The 21,180-nt window shown below is 37.2% G+C and overlaps 1 protein-coding gene across 4 annotated transcripts in view; it reads left to right on the plus strand.

Moving 5' to 3' along the window:
• The window catches only part of ATM (Serine/Threonine-kinase ATM-like protein), a 177,266-nt gene that overhangs the window by 121,833 nt on the left and 34,253 nt on the right, over positions 1 to 21,180 (plus strand). For all 4 annotated transcript variants that reach the window (XR_016112830.1, XM_088984113.1, XM_088984112.1 and 1 more), the window contains 3 exons: positions 10,130 to 10,196; positions 10,285 to 10,359; positions 11,848 to 11,970. Coding sequence is in view for 3 of the 4 variants with exons in the window: in XM_088984113.1 (XP_088840239.1) it covers positions 10,130 to 10,196; positions 10,285 to 10,359; positions 11,848 to 11,970 (265 nt within the window). In the remaining variant the exon portion in view is untranslated. The remainder of the gene's footprint in view (positions 1 to 10,129; positions 10,197 to 10,284; positions 10,360 to 11,847; positions 11,971 to 21,180) is intronic.

The raw sequence follows: 21,180 nt of genomic DNA on the forward strand, positions 1-21,180 counted from the left end.
TCTGCATTGAGTCATTTATTCCCAAAACTGTTCAAGGGAATTAGTTTGTCCAGTCTTCATTGTGAGTCTTGTAAACTGTCAAAACATTGTAGAAACAGTTATCCTTTGAGTAATAAAAGATCTTCTCCTTTTAATATTGTGCACTCTGATGTGTGGGGGCCTTACCATTTACCCTCTATGGGTGGATACAAATATTTTATCTTGTTCATTGATGACTTTTCCCGGTTCACTTGGATACTTTTGATGAAATCCCGTGATGAAGTTCCCAGACTTGTGAGACAATTCCATGAATTTGTCCTAACCCAGTTTGATACCAGGATTAAAATTTTCAGATCCGACAATGCAAAAGAATATTTTGAGAAAAACTTGTCCTGCTATCTCACTGATTTAGGGGTTATTCATCAAAACTCCTGTGTTAGGACCCCAAAACAGAATGGAGTTGCTGAAAGGAAAAATAGACATATTGTTGAAGTTGGAAGGAGTATCCTATTTGCTTCACATGTCCCTACAAAGTTTTGGGGTGATGTTGTTTTCACTGCTACCTACCTTATAAACTGTATGCCATCTAGGGTTTTAGGTTTTAAGTCTCCCTTCAGCCTCCTTCATCCGGACAAGGATCTTTTCCTTATTCATCTTTGTGTCTTTAGCTGCACCTGTTATGTACATATTCCAAGTGTCCAAAGACATAAATTTGAACCAAAAGCCCACAAGTGTATCTTCCTTTGTTATTCCCCCACATAGAAGGGTTACTGTTGTTTTGATCCGAAAACTAGCTCTCGGTATGTCTGAATGGATGTCACCTTTGATGAGCTTTTTCTTTTTATGATTTTTCTCTAGAGAGACATTGTCCAAAGGGGGAGGATTTGTCACGGGTGTTTGCTCTTCCTCTTCCTGTCCCAGTTGAGTCTTTTGATGAGTCTATTCCTCCTTCAAATGAATCAAGGGAGGATCAGTCACTTCACTCTGATTCTCATGTTCCTATTCCTCCCCCTTTACCTCCTCGCCCTCCTTTTAATCCCATGATGTATCAAAAGCAAAGAAGCAGAAATGAGTAGGTTATTTCCCCTACCACAAATGAACTTCATGCACTTCCAGTAACAGATGAGACAACAGGTATTGTTACAACTCCTTTGGTGCCATCCTTCCTAGACCTTGATATCCCCATTGCTATTAGGAAAGGAAAAAGGAAGTGTATTGCACATTGCATTTCCAAACACCTTTCTTATAGTTTGCTCTCTTCTTCATATTTTGCCTACCTTTCTTTTGTTCCCTCTAACCCAATTCCCAGGTCTGTGTCGGAAGCTCTTAATATTCCAGAATGGAGGGATGCTATGATAACAGAAATTGATGCCCTGCACAAGAATGACACTTGGGAAGTTGTTGATTTGCCTAAAGAAAAGGATCCAGTAGGATGTAAGTGGGTCTTTACTATAAAATATCATGCTTACGGTACCATTGAAAGGTACACGGCTAGGCTGGTTGCAAAAGGCTAAACACAGACTTATGGGATTGATTATCTAGAGACCTTTGCCCCTGTTGCCAAGATGACTTCTGTGAGAGTTCTTCTATCTTTGGCTGCACATTCAGACTGGCCACTCTATCAACTGGATGTAGAGAATGCTTTTCTGAATGGAGAATTACATGAGGAGGTTTATATGTCTCTTCCTCTAGGGATGTATGAAACAGATATGAAAGGAAAGGTCTGTAGGCTGAAGAGATCTCTTTATGGACTCAAACAGTCCTCTAGAGTATGGTTTGAAAGGTTTAGGGCTGCCCTTGTTAGCTTTGGCTATGTATAGACACAGTCTGATCATACACTCTTTGTGAAGAGGAGAGGATTCTTGGTTGTTACTTGATTGTGTATATTGATGATATTGTTGTGACTGGTAATGATGTCTCTGGAATTAATGATCTCAAATCTTTCCTTTATACAAAGTTTGAGATCAAAGATCTAGGGGAGTTGAGGTACTTTCTTGGCATAGAAGTTACTAGATTGAAGGATGGGATTCTTATCTCTCAGAGGAAGTATGTTCTTGATTTGCTCACTGAAATAGGGAAGATGGGTGCTAGACAGTTGCTACTCCTATTGATATGAACCATAAACTCTCTGCTTCAGATGGAATATTGTTAGAGGACAAGGGAGTCTTCTAGAGACTACTTGGAAAACTTCTTTATCTATGCATGACTCGGCTAGACATTGCATATGCTGTCAGTTGCATTAGTTAGTTCATGCATGCCCCCAGGGATACTCATATGGAGCAATAGAGCGGATTCTGTGTTATTTGAAGGGCTCCCCTAGAAAGGGAATTCTATTTGCCAAGCATGGCCATATAAAACTTGAAGCCTACACAGATGCTGATTGGGCTGGAAACATTGATGACAGAAGATCTACCTCTGGGTACTGTATTGGTGGTTGGTAACATTGTCTCTTGGAGAAGCAAGAAACAAGCTGTTGTTGCTCGATCTTCAGCCGAAGCTGAATACCGAGCCATGGCACATGGAGTTTCTGAACTATTGTGGCTTAAATCATTGATGGAGGAATTGGGTATTGAGCATGATAAGCCAATGATGTTATATTGTGATAATTAGGCCGCCATCAACATTGCTCACAACCCAGTGCAACATGACAGAACCAAGCATGTTGAAGTTGACAGACACTTCATCCGAGAAAGCGTGGCTTCTGGTGAAGTGTATCTACCTTTCATCACCTCTGAAGGACAGTTAGCGGATTTCCTTACTAAGGGCATTCCCAAGGCTAAACTTCAGCATGATACTGGCAAGCTTGGCATGATTGAGGGGGAGTGTAGAGAAGATGGGCCGAATGACCCATAGGTTGTTTATCTTTTATGTTCTTTGCTGTAATGGGCCTTAATCTGGGCCTATCCTTTCTTATGTTATGTTTTTTTTTAATTTTCTACCCAACTAAGGGCTTCTCTGTATATTACCAAAGTTTAACTTAATAAAATAGAATTAAGGGTGTAAGAGAAGAGATTATGTTCGAAAATCTCTCTCTGAATCCTAGTTGCCGCCATCTTCTTCATTTTCTCCCTTCTAGAATTCTGATTTCTGCTATTTTCTTTTGACTTTTTGCATCTTTTCTAAACAGTCCTTTCCTCTCAAAGGCTGTTTTTCTTCTACATTATTGAGAGCTAATTGAATTGAATAATCTTTTAGTTAGTTTAAACTTTTAAACACATCTTTAGGGAGGCTAACAAGCTGGCTGACTTGCTGGAAAACTAGAAGTTATTGAGTTGAATAATCCTTTCTTCCTGTGAACTGCAGTCCTGGATAGTATCCCACCATAAATCACCTACTATCAAAAGGAATAGTGCTGGAAAGTCTCTGTTGTCTCCATGCGAAGAGGAAGAATTTGTATCGCACTTGTTAATTGTAAAATAAGAGTAAACAGAGGAAGAAGAAGAATTTAATATATTATTCATCAATCTCGTATGTATATATACAAATTACAAATTCTATGTTAGGAAAGAATATATTAGGAAAGAAGACTAATCAAATTCCTACAAATCTGTCCTACAATCAAGGTAAATCATATCTCCCTAGTATTTATTTCCTATTTTAGTTATACAGTCAGTAACATCATATCTCCCTAGTATTTACTTCCTATTTTAATTATACACTTTGTAACATCTTCCAATTTTAATTATACAGTCTGTAACACTCCCCCTCAAGCTTGAGCATATATATTAATCATGCCTAGCTTGTTACAAAGATAATCAACCCTAACCCCATTAAGAGCCTTCATGAAGATATGTCCCAGTTGTTCTCCTGTTTTCACATAACCTGTGGAAATCAAACCTTGCTGAATCTTTTCACGAACGAAATGGCAATCAATCTCGATATGCTTAGTTCGTTCATGAAAAACAGGATTAGATGCAATGTGAAGAGCAGCTTGGTTATCACACCACAACTTGGCTCGTATTGAAGTTTTAAGACCTACTTCAGTCAAAAGCTGATATATCCACATTATTACACACACAGACTTGGCCATAGTTCTATATTTCAATTCTGCACTCGAACGTGAGACAACATTCTGCTTCTTGCTTTTCCATGAAACTAGATTCCCTCCAACAAATACACAATAGCCTGAAGTAGACCTTTGATCTTCCTTGGATCCTGCCCAGTCAGCATCTGAAAAACATTCAATTCTAGTATGACCATGATTGCCATACAAAATTCCTCGCCCAGGTGCTCCTTTTAAGTAGCACAAAATTTGTTCTACAGCTGTCCAGTGATTAACTGTTGGAGAGGACATGTACTGACTCACCACACTAACTGAATACGCAATATCTGGACGAGTTACAGTAAGATAATTCAACTTTCCAACCAATCTTCTATATCTCTCAGGATCTTCAAATAATTCACCATCTTTTGTGAGCTACAAGTTAAGAATCATTGGAGTGTTCAATGGCTTGGCTCCCAACTTTCCCGTCTCAGACAACAAGTCAAGTACATATTTCCTTTGAGATAAGAATATTCCCTTTTTGCTTCTTGTTATCTCAACACCTAAGAAATATTTCAACATTCCCAAATCTTTGGTATGAAACTGAGTGTGGAGAAAGGATTTAAGGGATGAAATCCCTATAGTATCACTCCCTGTAATGACAATATCATCCACATACACAACTAACAAAATGATGCCAGCAGCAGAGTGCTTGAAGAAAACAGAATGATCAGACTTACTTTTCTTCATACCAAAATTCTCGACTGCCTGACTAAACTTTCGAAACCAGGCGCGAGCACTCTGCTTCAACCCGTACAGAGACTTATGAAGATAGCAAACTTTCCCATACTCCCCCTGAGCAACAAAGCCAGGCGATTGCTCCATATAAACTTCTTCTTAAAGATTCCCATGAAGAAAAGCATTCTTGATGTCTAACTGATGAAGGGGCCAATTATAAGTAGCTGCCATAGAAATAAACAACCTGACAGAAGTAAGTTTAGCAACAGGAGAAAGGTTATCAGAATAATCCACTCCATAAGTCTGAGCATATCCTTTAGCAACAAGACGGGTTTTCAATCGGGCAATGGACCCATCGGGATTGACTTTAACTGTAAACACCCATTTACACCCAATAGCCTTCTTATTTGCAGGTAAATTTACCAAGGTCCAAGTACCATTGTCCTCTAAAGCATTCATCTCCTCAATCATAGCATTACACCATCCAGGATGAGAAAGGGCTTTTTTAACAGTCTTAGGAACAGAGATAGAATCAAGAGATGCAATAAAAGAACAAGAAGAGGATGACAAATGATTATAAGACACAAATGAAGATATTGGATAAGTACACTTACGCTTACCTTTACGAAGAGCAATAGGAAGATCATCATTAGAGACTGGTTCTGATGACGAAGGAACAAGATCAATTGAGACTGGATCTGCCGACGAAGGAGCTGGTGCAGGACTTGGATCCGGAGGGGTTGGTCGCCAAGAATAAACCTGTACTGTATGTGGCTTAGGCCTGGCAGGAGCAAATTCAATAGGATGTGAACCAGATGATGTGACAGTATAGATTAACAAATCATCCTCCTCCCCCTGACTTGAATGAGTAGATGGAAAGAAAGGTGTATCTTCTAGGAAATTAACATCACCTGACACAAGATATCTGTGAAGAGTAGGACAATAACATCTATATCTTTTTTGAACACGAGAATACCCAAGAAAAACACACTTCAAAGATTTTGGATCTAGTTTGGTAACCTGAGGACGAACATCCCGAACAAAGCATGTACACCCAAATACCCTAGGCTCAATAGGAAACAATGTTTTATTTGGAAACAGAACATGATAAGGAGTCTTACCCTGAAGGATAGATGAAGACATACGGTTAATCAAAAAACATGCTATGGAAACTGCATCAGCTTAGAAAGGTTTAGGAACCTTCATTTGAAATAACAAAGCTCTTGCAGTTTCAAGGTGTCTATTTTTCCGTTCAGCAACCCCATTTTGAGATGGTGTATCTACACAAGAAGTTTGATGAAGAATGCCATGCTGAAGCATGTAAGTTTGAAAGGATTCTGACAAGTACTCCTTAGCATTATCACTTCTCAATATTTGAACATAAACATTAAATTGAGTTTTAACTTCAGCATAGAAAGCAGAAAAATGAGAAAACACCTCAGAACGATTTTTCATTAAATATAACCATGTCATATGAGAGTAATCATCAACAAAAGTAACAAAATACTTAAACCCAGTTTTGGACTCAACTGGACACGGACCCCAAACATCTGAATGGACTAATTCAAAAGGAGCATTAGCTCGTTTATTGACTCTAGGACTCGAACTAAGACGATGGTGTTTAGCAAACTGACAAGATTCACAATTTATTGATGACAAATTCTGAAATTGAGGACAAATTTGCTTTAACACATGGAGAGAGGGGTGGCCCAATCGACAATGTGCTTCAAAAGGGGTTACAACTCCAGAACAGGCTATGGATCTTGGAACTTGTGTATCAAGGATGTAGAGACCTCCAGACTCATGTCCCTTACCAATAATCTTCTTCGTCGTAAGATCTTGAAATAAACAATAATCAGGAAAAAATGAGACAACAATTAAGGGTACGAGTGAGTTTGCTAACATAAATTAAATTAAATGATGACTAAGGTAAACTAAGAACATATGACAAAGGAAGTGATGGTGTTGGACTAATTGTGCTGGACCCAATAACACAAGATGTTGACCCATCTGCTAAAGTAACAGGAGAGGTAGATTTATGTGACTGAAAGGTAGAAAACAGACTTGAATTACCTGTCGTATGATCTGTAGCTCCATAATCAATGACCCATTTTGAAGAGGAGGAAACAAGACATGTATTGGGTTTACCTGACTCGACGATGGCAATAACAGGAGTAGATTGAGGTTTCAATGATTCTTGGTACTGAGCAAATTTGGCGTATTCATCTACAGATATCATAACAGACCTCTCAGAAGTATCCGTGGTGGATGCAATATGGGCTGATTGAGTTTTCTTATTCTGCAACTTCCTGCAATCCCGCTTCGTATGTCCTGGCTTATGACAGTAATGACACACTATCTCTCCTAACTCCTGTCCACGAGTATTAGTATTCCTGTCATAGTTACTTGACCTACCACTACCACTCCTGTATTGTTGTCTCCCTAATTCAGATGTATTATTGCGGCTGACAAGGCCACTACTTGGCTGAACAGGTGGAGAACATTCTGTACGAAGGACCCTACTGAAAGCATCTTGTAGAGAAGAGATCTCTGAACTAGAAAGAATTTGAGATTTAGCAGTCTCAAATTCAGAAGGTAGGCCAGCTAAAAAACTCATAACAGCCATCTTTTCTTGCTGAGCTTGTTGAACAGTCACATCAGTACTAAACGGAAGCAACATATTAAGTTCTTCATATGTTTTCTTGAAATCCATGAAATAGCTTGTAAGAGATCTATTGCCTTTGTCTACCCTGTAAAAGGCTTTGCACACATCATAAATGCGGGAAATATTCCCCTTTCTAGAGTACAAGAACTCTAGATAGTTCATTTATTCCTTAACAAATCCATAGTGAGTGACTAAACCAACCACCTCACTTTCAATGGAGTTGCGTATCTGCAAGAACAAACGGGCATCCTCCCTCAACCAAGACTTTCTCGAGTCATCATTAGGAGGGTCATCAGTCAAATGGTTATCCATAGCAATACTCAGCAAATATAGTTGAACAGTTTTACTCCAATCCAGATAATTAGAGCCATCAAGCTTATGCTCAGTTATTTTTGACATCACTGGAATAACATCTGACATAACTATTGATTTCTTGTTTGCGATAATCTCAAAATTCAAATAAACAAAATATTTTGAACACCGGAAATCAACAGAGCACACCTGTTGAAAACACCGGAATGGATATGCACGTAACAAAGCACAAATATGTGCTATACAGGACGAGGCGAGCCAAAAGACAATGACCAAAAAAAATTTTCCGGCGACAGATGTGCCTCCACGTGCCGGCGCGCGTGAATGTGGCAGAATCTTCAGGCGGTGCGTGAGACACACGTGCAGGGCTGCTGACTGCCGAACTTTGCAAAGACTAGATGCTCTGACTGCTCCAAGGAGGTGACCCGAAACACCTAGAAATTTTCCTCTACCTACTGTTTACTTAAAACAAAAGGGCAGGCAGAGACTAGATGCTCTGATACCATGTAAAATAAGAGTAAACAGAGGAAGAAGAAGAATTTGTTATATTATTCATCAATCTCGTATGTATATATACAAGTTACAAATTCTATGTTAGGAAAGAAGACTAATCAAATTCCTACAAATCTGTCCTACAATCAAGGTAAATCATATCTCCCTAGTATTTACTTCCTATTTTAATTATACAATCTGTAACTTCTTCCTATTTTAATTATACAGTCTGTAACATTAATTTATTCCAGTTTTACTTAAAGCTATTTGGAGAATGTTGTGTGCCTCCAAGGGATCTAAAATACTCTTGTCCTCTCATGCTCTTCAGTTGGTTTTATTTTATGGAATATTCTCATGGCTATATGCTGGGTAAGCCTGGGGTTTTTTTGTGTGTTATCCTTTTGGCACATATAGTACTTGCCCTCATTTTTTTTTCATTATTAGTACACATATCTTTTGTCATTTACATTATTAACACACATATTTTTGTCATTTTCAATAAAATTGTTCTTATTGATAACAAACTCATGATAGCTCGTATCCTCTGACAATAGTGTCAACTAACATCCTTCTAAATTCCTCCCTAATCAATGCTCAATGTACCACCTAAATTGTCACATTGAATTATGACTATTGAAAGTTCTTATAAAAGAAGATCCTTGAGTCAACTTTCTCCTAGGCTCCAGAGAACGATTGCTTCGATGCATCCATAAACCATCATATTAGCCAGAGATCAAATAGTCGCATAGTGCACCATGGAAACTAGACTAGTTGTATATTTGTCGCACCAACATGCCCAACGATGAAATTGCCACCATATTGATATTTGTTAAGCATTGATTATGCACCATGGACCATGTTCATGATGGACACTTCAACTTCTAGTTTAGATTTTGTTGCTGTATCTGGGTACATTGGTTTGTGAAGTAGGTATTGTTAGTCACTTTTTAGCTTTTGCTTTGCAGAATTTACTTTTTATTTCGTTTAATGTTCATTTTCTTATTTTTTTTATGAAAATATTGAGTTTCAGAGGTACTCTTTTTAGTTTTCTGACCATGATGCATATCAATCTACATTGGCCTTAAAGGAGTAAAAGTTAACACTTGGAGCTTCAAATTGAGGATCAGCTACAGCTCAAAAATTAGTGATAGTCCAGTAATCTAGCACAGTTTTGAGGGACACATCATTTGAGTTAAGAATTGGAGTTTCTGGTTGTTACTTCAAATTTCGGGCCAAAGTCTACACTTTTTGAGTTAGGTTCTGGAAATGGTATTTAGAAAGCTATTAATGTGAAATTTTGGTATCATGGTTCTCATAGTTGGCTTTAGTCAGATTGGTAGAAAGGATATGGGTTATTAATATTATCCAATATTATCCTATAAATTGAGGTTTTCTTATATGTAAGTTTTCAAGAGGTTTCTTTGGGGATCCAATATTATCCTATAAATTGTAAGACAGGATATGGGTTATTAATTTATGAACCATTGGCATGAGAATAACTTTTTTGTAAGCTTTTTTTAGGAGGGTCTCTCATCCCCTTATATTAATATAGTAATACAAATTCATACGATTTATCAAAAAAAGGAAGAAAAAGCAAGTATTTGAACTTAGTTTAAGTGCTTTTGCTTTCTAGTCTTCTCTAACCTAAAACCCAGGTGTTTTGTTAATCTTCATGGTTGTGCAATTATTCAATTCCTTGCATAGCAGATATGATTATGCATTTATCCAACTTATTTTCTAGGTTGAGTAGAACCTTACTTTCCTCATTCTACTCTTGATATTTAATTGAATTATTGATGAGATAGTAAATTTTCTTGATCTTTTATGTTTTGCTTTAGGGTAAGCAAGAGACATGATCTTGTGGTTGTGAGACAATAGATCGTAGTTTCAAGGTTTAATTTTTTCAGTTGATGAAACTAACAAAATGTTTCACTTTTTGTGTTGCCTTTTTGAAATATTAGTTGCTTGCGGGCATTGCAAGAAGGAGATTATGAAGAATTTCATCTGAAGCTAACTGAATCAAAGCAGGTGATCATTGTGGATTTGTTCAATTTAGTTTCAGCTCAATATCTTCTTTAACCAACAAGATAGATTTATTTTGTTACCTTTTTCATAGGATCTCATTTTATCGATCTACCATGCAAGCAAAGAGAGTACTGAATTCATTCACTCATCAATAGTTAGACTACAGGTAAGTGATATGTTTAGCATTCAGTAGGCAATGCTCGAATGTTTGTTTCCAGATAATACACAGTGTTTGTTACACATGCAACACAGCATTAATTCTGACCATCCAGTTATTGGCCTGTCTTTGAATTATCTGAGGAAGAAAATCATAATGCATCACAAAACCTAATATATGATGCATGCCATTCTAATAAATGAAGGCACAATTTTGATATTTAGGGACTTGTGAGTGGAATGAAATTTTTATTTTCAGAAAGTCCTTATCTGGTGGTTAGAATTAAGCCAAGGGATTATATGGTCACGATAAATGTTACTTGCGATCAATTTATGAGATGACCCAACACATGCTAAGAAATGATGTATATGATGAAGACTCATGGTTTCAAATGTCGCCAATTGTTGCTAATGTTGCCCGACATATGTCGATGTCGAGGCTCACCGACATGAAAGTGGATGGTAATATAAAAATTACATTATGTCGGTTGACATTTCCTATACTTCGGAAATGTCGACCAAATTGGTCCAAATAACAAAAAAAAAATAGTTTTTCCTATTATGTCAACAAGATGTTGACTAATGTCGACTAATGTACATTAAAAATATAATATATTAGTATATTATATTAATATAATACAGTATATTAATATAGATTATTCCATTAATAATTTCTATTTAATATTTCAAATAAAATATTTATAAAAATAATTAGCAAAATATAAAAACAAAAGAATAAATTAATTACTTTATAATATAAAACATAAAATATTTTTCAAGTAATAAAATATTAACTAGTTAGTATTTTTTAAAATCAGAAAATGTTTACTAAATTTTATAATAAACCATATTCTACATTTAATATAAAAAAATATTATAAATTTAGTATTAAAAATCATTATAAATTCATTAAGTTTTATAAGAAATCAGAATTTATCATAATCTTAATACTACAAAAAGGAGAATCAGTTTATTAAATTTATAATACATAATGTATTATAACTTTAGTATTTAAAATATCAGAATAAATGTATTTCTATTTACTAGTGTGAAATAAATATATTACAATTTATAATAAATTAGAATTACAAATAAGAAAAGAAAATATCAGATAACCTTGTAAAAGCATCAAAATGCATAATAAACCAGTAAATCGTCATTTACTAATTTGTTATTGATCTTAGTTTCTCAGCTTTATATAATGATTGGGAATAAGATAATAGTCTAGAAATATGTATTACAGCTTCTTTTATCATTTTACAAAATATCTTTGCATATTTCCACATATTTCGTAATATTTCCACAATGTCTCTAATTTTTACAATATTTCCCCTCGACATTTTCGACATTTCCGACATATGTGCTATATTTTGGTAAGCGACATTTCCATCGATATCGACATTTTAAACCTTGTGAAGACTAGAATGTTGGTTGAGGAAAAAAACTCTATATTATGGTTGCTTCAAAATTACATATTGTATGACTAATCCTTATACAGATTTTAGACCATCTTGGCATGGCTTGGGATCTGCGTTGGGACGCATCTCCAGATGGAAACATAAAATCCTATCAGGGGAAGAAAAGTATTTCCTTGGAACCAATCATCCCTACTGTTGCCCAGGTATTAATACCAAATTCTGAGATATCCTTTAATAATGCAGGTACTTGTTACAATATTAGCATTATTATTTTGTCTTTTTTGTAATAATAACTGGTACATTTAACTGTTTATCTATGTTTTTGAAATGAACTTCTCGATGGTAATTGCTGGCTATAATGACGGCTCAAAACCACATCTCAAGGTAAAACATACTGCATCAGTGCATCTGGTCTCTTTTTATGAGATCAGTAGACATTATTTGTTCATTGGTTCAGATCAGAAGCTTCCTTACAGTATCCTATTTTCTTCCATGTAGATGGATGGACACCACCTATCCATCATGGATCCTTGATCAATCCAGGCCATCCTTCAGCTTGGGGACCCATTGGATGAGCCACATGTTAAATATCACAGTCCATATAAGCCCTATACCAACCTTGCATTGGAGTTTTTCTCAATTGATACTAGCCATCCCAGTGTTTTAAACGCACAAGGAGCAAGGTGAGGCGCATGCTTTTTGAAGCAAGGTCCAACATTACAAAAGAAAAAGCTAAAAAATAAAAAAAAAAGCCAAAAAATTCAAAACAATTCCAAAAAAATAAAAAAAATATTAAACATAATGTTAATAAAAATATAAACTTAAATTTTAAAATAAATGTTTTAAAAAACCTATTATCTAAAATTAAAATACATAAACATAACATGTAAAGCATATTCAAATGAAAATTTAACAATAAAAGCAAACATATAAAGCATTTTCAAGCATGTAAAACCTACAATCTCTTTTTTCCTCAATTCCATTACTTCAAGTAGCTAATGTGATGTAAAACATATTGCATTCTTGATTCTATGAATCACCTTTGTACCATGCCCCTCGAGGCAATCCCAAACGAGTCCATGTTAGGGTCTTAAATTCTTATTCCTCACATGAAAAATAATGATTTTATAACTTTAATTGCCTTTTAAGAAGATATTTTTGAAAGGGGTGCGCCTAGGACCTGGACGAGGCGCATGCCTTAAAATGCGCCTCGCTTGTGCACCTATGTGCACCTCAGGTGTGCCTTTTAAATCACTGAGCGATCATACTAAAAAGGGTAGACCAATGCACAAGGCTCCCGCCGATGCAAGATCTGGGAGGGACAGATGTATGCAGCCTTACCCCCTGCACGTATAGAGAGGCTATTTCCATGATTTGAACCCTGGTCACCCAGGTTGCAGTGGCAACCCAACTATTGCGCCAAGGCCCACACTCACTAGCCATCCATACTAATATATTAAAGTATTTGTTCATGAAAGAGACTTTTAAACAGTCGGGTTGCTATTAGAGAGAAAAAGGGAAGAGTGGGAAGGAAGAACTGAGAGAATCACAGCAAAAACATTGGTAGGGCCCCGCCCCTTACTAGTTTGTGTTATTCCTTATGAGAAAGAGATAAAAAATACTAAACTACTCTTAAAAGAAAAGCTCGACACTACTACTAAACCATACTTACTAATTTTCACCAAAAAAGAAACATATATACTAGCAATACTCCCCTCAAACTTTATAAATGTCTTGCCTGCCCAGCTTACTAAGTGCACTTGCCAACACATCATTGATCTGACAATTTGTTTGTTTAAATGGTAAGCAAATCTCCTTCAAAGTAAAACTTTTTCATAAATGAAATGTTGGTCAATTTTAACATGTTTGGTCTAGCCATGGTGAATTAAGTTTTGAGCTTTGCTGATATCCACCTTATTATAAAATATATATATTCAAAAGGACCCTCTACAAGGCATCCTAGTTCCTTAAGAAGCATTTTCACCAAAGTAACTAAAAAGCTCCAATTACCATATCCTATGCTCAACTTTAACACTAAATCTTTCCACAATTGGTTGTTTCTTGTTTTACCAAGTAACCAGTTTCCTTCCATCAAACAAACAATGTATGAATATAGACCTTTTTGTCCATCATTGATCTGTCCCAGTCAACATCAGTATAGCTCTCAACCCTCATAAGATACATTGTTCTGAACCAATGTTTTAAAATGTGGAGGCATGATGTGAGGCGTTCCACTACCTAGAGGCATGAGGCGTAGTTCAGAACGCAAGAGGCGTAAAACTCCCAAACATACGCCTCCTTAAGAGGAGGGGGGGTAAGGAGGCATAAGCTTCTTTTCCTTTCCTTTTTTTCTTTTTTCTTTTTTTTTTATCTTTTTATATAAGATGTAAATGAGGTGCATGAGGTGTACGCCTCAGAGGTGTATGCCTCCGACGCCTTTTAAAACAATGTTCTGAACCAAAAACTCTTTACCAGGAGAAACCTTAAGATAGGAAACTCCGTATTAATATATTTAAAATATTGAGTTAATGGAGAATGCATAAACTGATTGGTTACTCCAATAGCATAATCAATATCAGTTTGGGAAAGAGATAAATATTAGTTTCCATTACTAGTTTTGGAAGCATGTCTACATCCTCAACAGGTTCACAGCTAAGATAATTCAATTTCAAGTTAGGTTCCTTTGGAGTATCTACAGTTTTGACCTAAACTTTCCTGGAACTTATGGGTGCTCCATTTTCAGATTAGAGAACCTTAGCATATTTCTTCTATATTAGCTTGTTGTGTTTTTATGGGTGTTTTGTGTTGATATTATATAGGGAGCAGGCTGGCAAGATGTGGCACCTTTTTCTGCTCTATTTTCTCTATCTCCTTTTCACTCTTGCTGGGTGGTTTTACACTTTATACTTGTATACTTATTCCTTCTATTTTATGTTCTCTGTTAGTAAAATCTTCTATAGTCTATGAAGAAATAGTTGGTTAGCCACGAGTGTGGGGTTCCATACCCACACTCAGACTCTAGTGTGTGATTTCATACCCACACCTAGTTGTTTCTAATTTCTTTTATTAGTAGTTTCTAATTTCTTTTAAACTAGGACAGCTGGCCTTATTGTTTCTAATTTTTGTTTTGTTTCTAATTTTTTGTTTATTTCCTATTCTTGTAAAGAACCTAAATCTATAAATAAAGAAGTGTATGGGGCGGCAGATCATTAACCACTGAACCCCTTCTTTCTTTTCTCCTCTCTTCACTCTTCTTCTCTCTCTCTCTCTCTCTCTTTTCTTCTCTTTGAACCTGTATTACTTCTCTAATACAGTAAACAGTTCTTCTTCTTCTTTCAAGTTGGTATTAGAGCCTTCGATCTAGGGTTTCTCATGTGGATTTAATTCAGCCCACCACATGAGAATTGTTTAGGGCTGAAAGTTTAGAAAGATCCTTACTTCAGCTAATTCTTGGAGGTTGCATGAAGGCTTTAGCAGCTGTCCTAAGATTGGAGAGAGCTTCTTGTAATTAGGAAGAATCAGGCAGGAATTGAGTTTGAAGATTGACAGTAATTGATTGATTAAGTTTGAAGATTGAAGGTAGCAATCAGTTTCCTAGGCATTTTTCTTCATAAAGTAAGTACCTTTTTCTTGAGATTGATACTCAAAAGGACTTTGTTTTCATTCAGAGAGGTATGGATAGAAAATCTCAGGACTGATATTAATCAGTCCAGGACTGATATCAATCCCAGGACAGTAGTTGACTGTTATCTAACTACAAAATCATTGTCCTAGGTCAGCTGTTATCAGCCTTGAAATATAGTTTTTCTTGTCACAGTAGTTTAAAGCCTCTTCTTAACTTAGAATGGAGTACAAGAACCAAGGGGAAGGTGTTTTTGGGACTGGTAATTCAGGTAACATGATTAAAAACACCTTTCGGATTACAACTGTTAAGTTTGATGGATCAAACTACTCGGAATGGGCCCAATCAGCCATGATAGCCATTGGGGGTAGAGGAAAATTGAACTTCTTGCTAGGGAATGTGAAGGAACCCTCCAAGAGGACCCTTCTTATGCTAGGTGGGTCCAAGAGAAGTTTTTGGTGATGACATGGCTGTGCAACTCTATGCCACATCAGCCAAAACTACTTGTGGGCCAAAATAGCTAAGGAAATATGGGATGTTATGAAGGAAACCTACTCTCAGCCCCTTAATGTTGCTAGGGCTTATGAGCTAAAATGTGAGGTTAAAAATCTGAGGCAAGGAGACAAGCAGGTCTCTGTTACTTTTCAACCTTAAAATCCCTGTGGCATGAAATTGACCATCTTGAAACAATTGAGTGGGAGAGTTAGAAAGATGCACAAACATATATTAAGCAGGTTGAAACTAATAGAGTTTTTGAGTTCCTAGCTGGTCTGAATTCTGAATATAACATTATGAGACAACAGTTGTTGACAAGAGATAGTGTGACTTTATCACAAGCCTATTCCCTAGTGCATAGTGAAGAAACTAGGAGAAAGGTTATGTTGCAGCAATAGCCTTCCGAATCAGCCTTGGTAGCAGTTAGACCTAAATCTGGGGGGGATAAGGAGAAGAAGGAAGCTAAGGACTTAGTATGTGAACACTACAAGAAACCTAAACATACTAAGGACACCTATTGGAAGTTGCACCCTCATCTAGTTCCAACAAAACTCAGAAATAAGAAAGGGAACGCTAATATGGCTATCAACACTGATAGTACAACTTCATCAGGCACAAGAGGCACTCCTCTAGATACCCTAGCTACAGTCCAAGCTGCTCTGACTCAGCTATAAAATGAATTTAGTAATTCAGCCCAGCCTACATCAGCTCAACAACCTACTTCAGCCCTTGCTCATATAGGTACAAGAGCTACTGCTTGCCATGCTTTTGTCCCAGGTAATACTAGACCTTCCTGGGTAATAGATTAAGGTGCTTCAGATCATATGACCAACATATCTACTCTATTTAGCACTTATTGTTTATCCTCTGGGAGAAACAAAGTTTCTATTGCTGATGGATCTCTTGTACCAATTTCTAGCAAGGGAGACATCAGATTATCAAATACCATCACCCTATCTTCAATTTTGCATGTTCCCAAGCTTAGTGCTAACTTACTTTCAGTTAGTAGTATTACTAAAAATCAAAACTGTTCGGTAACCTTTTTCCCTGATCCGTGTATTTTTCAGGATCTAGAAATGAAGAAAGTGATTGGGATTGGCTGTGAGATGAATGGAGTCTACCTGCTGGAACATTCGCAGGGGGAGCAAAGTGAAGCAGGGAAATTGTATGTTTCTCAGTCTTGTAGTAAGATTATGCTTCAGCACAACCACTTAGGTCATTTATCTTTTGGGTCTTTAAAGAGTCTTTTTCTAAACTTGTTTGAGTTAGTAGAAGTGTCTGGGTTAAAATGTGAAAGTTGTGAACTTGCAAAACATAGTAGATCATCTTATCCTTTAACTAATAAAAGAAGCAACCTTCCTTTTGAGGTTGTGCATACCGATGTTTGGGGGCCCTACCATACTCCTACCATGGGGGTACAAATATTTCTTATTATTTGTTGATGACTATACCTGTTTTTCATGGGGGTCCCCTCTCTGACCCAAGCTTTCCATCAGATGATCGTAACTTAATTTGAAACCAAGATCAAGATTCTTAGATCTGATAATGCCAAGGAAGACTTTGCAAAACCCTTGGCATCCTATCTCCTTGATCATGGGATCATTCATCAGAGCACCTGTCCTCACACACCTCAGCAAAATGGGGTTGCTGAGAGAAAAAATAGGCATATTTTAGAGGTAGCTAGAAGCTTCATGCTCAACTCCAATGTTCTCATATGCTTCACGGGTCCTAAGCATGCAAACCCCATTCAGTCTTCTATATCTAGATAAGGACCTATTCACCATTCCCCTCAAAACTTTTGGGTGTACTTGTTTTGTTCAAATCCTTGGACCTCATCGCTCCAAGTTCGATCCCAAAGCCACTAAGTGTATTTTCCTTGGGTATGCACAAAATCAAAAAGGATATCACTGTTATGAGCCAATTTCAGGGAAGCGCTTTGTGTCCGTGGATGTCACCTTCTTTGAGGATATGCCCTACTATCATAAGGCTTCTCCTCAGGGAGAGAATAGTGAGGAAGGGATTTCAGTTTCAGCTCTAAGAGTTCCTTTACCTGTCCCGATTACTGAGGGGGGAGTTACGAAGAAGGTTGTCAAAAATGCAGAGAGTTGAGAGTGTATCACAGAAAGTGGTGGAGGTAGGTTGGTTCTCATACTCAATAGCAATACAGGCCAGTTCCAACATCTTCTACAGCTCTAGATCTAGACACTACTACTGCTCCCATTGTTGATCCCATAGTTACAGATGTTCAGCCTTCACCGACAGATGAGGGAAGCGCCATTGCACCTCATCCACTGCCCATTGCATCTCTAAGTTCCTTTCCTATAGTTCTCTCGGAATCCTACAGATCTTACTTGGCATCTATTTTTGCTATTCCTATACCCAGAAAAGTGCAAGAAGCTCTTTTGATACCTGAATGGAAGGAAGCAATGCAAGTAGAGATGGATGCTCTTGTCAAGAACAACACATTGGAACTAGTTAACCAGCCTGAAGGAAAGAAACCTGTTGGATGCAGATGGGTGTTTACTATGAAATATAATGTTGATGGTACTGTAGAGAGGTATAAGGCCAAATTGGTTGCAAAGGGATTCACACAAACTTATGGCATAGACTATACAGAAACCTTTGCACCTATTGCAAAAATGAACACTATTAGAGTTCTATCCATTGCTGCAAACTTCTCATGGCCACTATTTTAGTTGGATGTTAAGAATGCCTTCCTCAACGGAGACTTGCAAGAGGAAGTATACATGGAGTTACCCCCTGGTTTTATAGTACAGAAGCAGGAAAGAAAGTTTGCCTTTTGAAGAAGGCCTTATACGGGCTTAAACAATCGCCGAGAGCTTGGTTTGATAGGTTTAGACTAGTTTTGGAAAAATTCGGATACACACAGGCCCAGTCAGATCACACTCTCTTCTTTAAGAAGACAGGTCATTCCCTGACTCTACTTGCAGTCTATGTAGATGACATTATGATAATAGGAAGTGACACTAGTGAAATTGAAACCCTTAAACAGCACCTTCACAAGGAATTTGAAGTGGAAAACCTAGGAAAGTTACACTATTTCCTAGGAATTGAGGTAGCTTGATCTAAGCATGGCATTTTCATCTCCCAAAGGAAGTATGTTCTGGATTTATTGGAAGAAACTGACAAGTTAGGAGTGAAACTTGTTGATACTCCCATTGAGCCTAACCATAAGATAAGTGCAGAAAGTGGAGAACTCCTTGAGGACAGGGCTATGTACCAAAGGATGATTGGGGAACTTCTTTATCTTTGTCTAACCCGACCAAATATTTCTTATGCCATCAGTGTAGTCAGTCAATACATGCATTCTCCTAGGACCACCCATCTCCTTGCAGTAGAAAGGATCCTTGCCTACTTAAAGAGATGTCCAGCGAGAGGTATATGTAGAGGAGATGGGTCGAACACCTTTCTCTCTGATTTCAAATCAGGCCGAACACCTTTCTCTCTGATTCTTCCTGGTCACCGAACTATTCTCCAAGTGTGTAGAGACTTGGGCACCCTCCAATGACCTCCAAGAACCAAGTGAATGACTTTAAACTTCCAGCCCTAGAACATCCTCATGCAGTTGGCTGGACTAGAACCACATGAGGGTCACGCCAAGCTCTAGCCCGCTCTGATACCAAGTTGAAAATAGTGAGAGGTTCGAACTAAACCTCCCTCTAACACTCTAAACATTTTATTAAGTTAATCTTTGAAATATTACAGAGAGGCCCTTGGGTGGGCAAGAAATTACAAAAACAGAACATTACAGTGTATGGTCCCAAAATAAGGCCCATTACAGAGGGAAACATAAACATAACATGAAATGATAGTCTATGGGCCATTCGGCCCATCTCCTCTACAGTATATACAGATGTGGATTGGGCTGGATGTGTTGATGATAGGAGGTCCACCTTTGGATATTGTGCATTTGTGGGGGGAAATCTCGTTTCCTAGAGAAGCAAGAAGCAAAATGTTGTTGCTCGCTCCAATGCAGAAGCAGAATATAGATCCATGGCCAATGGTGTTGCAAAAGTGTTATGGCTAAGATCCTTGCTTAATGAGTTGGAGGTTGATTATGAGAAGCCTCTGATGTTGTATTGTGATAATCAAACTGCAATTAATATTGCCCACAACTCAATACAGTATGACAGGACTAAGCATATCGAGGTTGATAGACATTTTATTCGAGAGCGAGTTGCATTTCAAGAAGTATGCCTTCCTTACATTGCCTCAGACATGCTGTTAGCTGATCTCTTCACTAAAGCAGTCACAAAAAACAAATTGGGGACAGATCTACGCAAGTTGGGCATGACAAATATCTACTCCCAACTTGAGGGGGAGTGAAGAAATAGTTGGTTAGCCACGAGTGTGGGGTTCCATACCCATACTTAGACTCTAGTGTGTGTGGTTTCATACCCACACCTAGTTGTTTCTAATATCTTTTGTTAGTAGTTTCTAATTTCTGTTATTAGTAGTTTTTAATTCCTCTTATTAGAAGTTTCTAATTTCTTTTAAGTTGGGCCGGCTGGCCTTATTGTTTCTAATTTTTTGTTTATTTTCTATTCTTGTAAGGAACCTAAATCTATAAATAAATAAGGGTATGGGGCGGCAAATCATTAACCACTGAACCCCTTCTTTCTTTTCTCCTCTCTTCACTCTTCTTCTTCTTCTTCTCTCTCTCTCTCTCTTTTTTCTTCTCTTCGAACTTGTATTACTTCTCTAATACAGCAAACAGTTCTTCTTCTTCTTCTTTCAAGTGTCTATCAAGAAGAAGGACCCAATTTTGATTCCCTTGTTAATAGATTTAGGGAAAATGTATCCTTCCAGCAGTACATGAGAAAAATCTTTCTTACGTCTATAAACTGTGGCTTCTTAAGCTGAAACCTAGGGGCTCAAAAGTCAAAATCTGATTTAGTAGCTCAACACCATGAGTTTGCAATATCAGCAAAATTTAGTGAAACTTTCCCAAAATCTCCCCATTTTGTTAGGTGGTGATACAAATTTTTCAAGAATATTATTAAAATTCTTTTGATGTTTCATTAAAATCATCGTTTTTTAAAAAATCTTTTCCTACAAAAGCCAATGGGGAACCGGTTTTTGGATGATCAGTTTACTATTTTGGTATGATTCACTTACTAAGTCACTCTAGTGAAAAAGAAAATTGCACACAACTACAAAAGAGGATTCACAATTTAATTCAAACATATAGCAACAAAAAAGGCAAAAGTCAAAATGCAAGTACTTTTCCTGATTCTTATATTTTCCAAATATCCCCAAAATTTCCCCATCTCTA

The sequence above is a fragment of the Nelumbo lutea genome, chromosome 4 (genome assembly GCF_056320005.1).
Source record: "Nelumbo lutea isolate HS-2025 chromosome 4, American lotus-T2T, whole genome shotgun sequence".
NCBI classification, from domain to species: Eukaryota; Viridiplantae; Streptophyta; class Magnoliopsida; order Proteales; family Nelumbonaceae; genus Nelumbo; species Nelumbo lutea.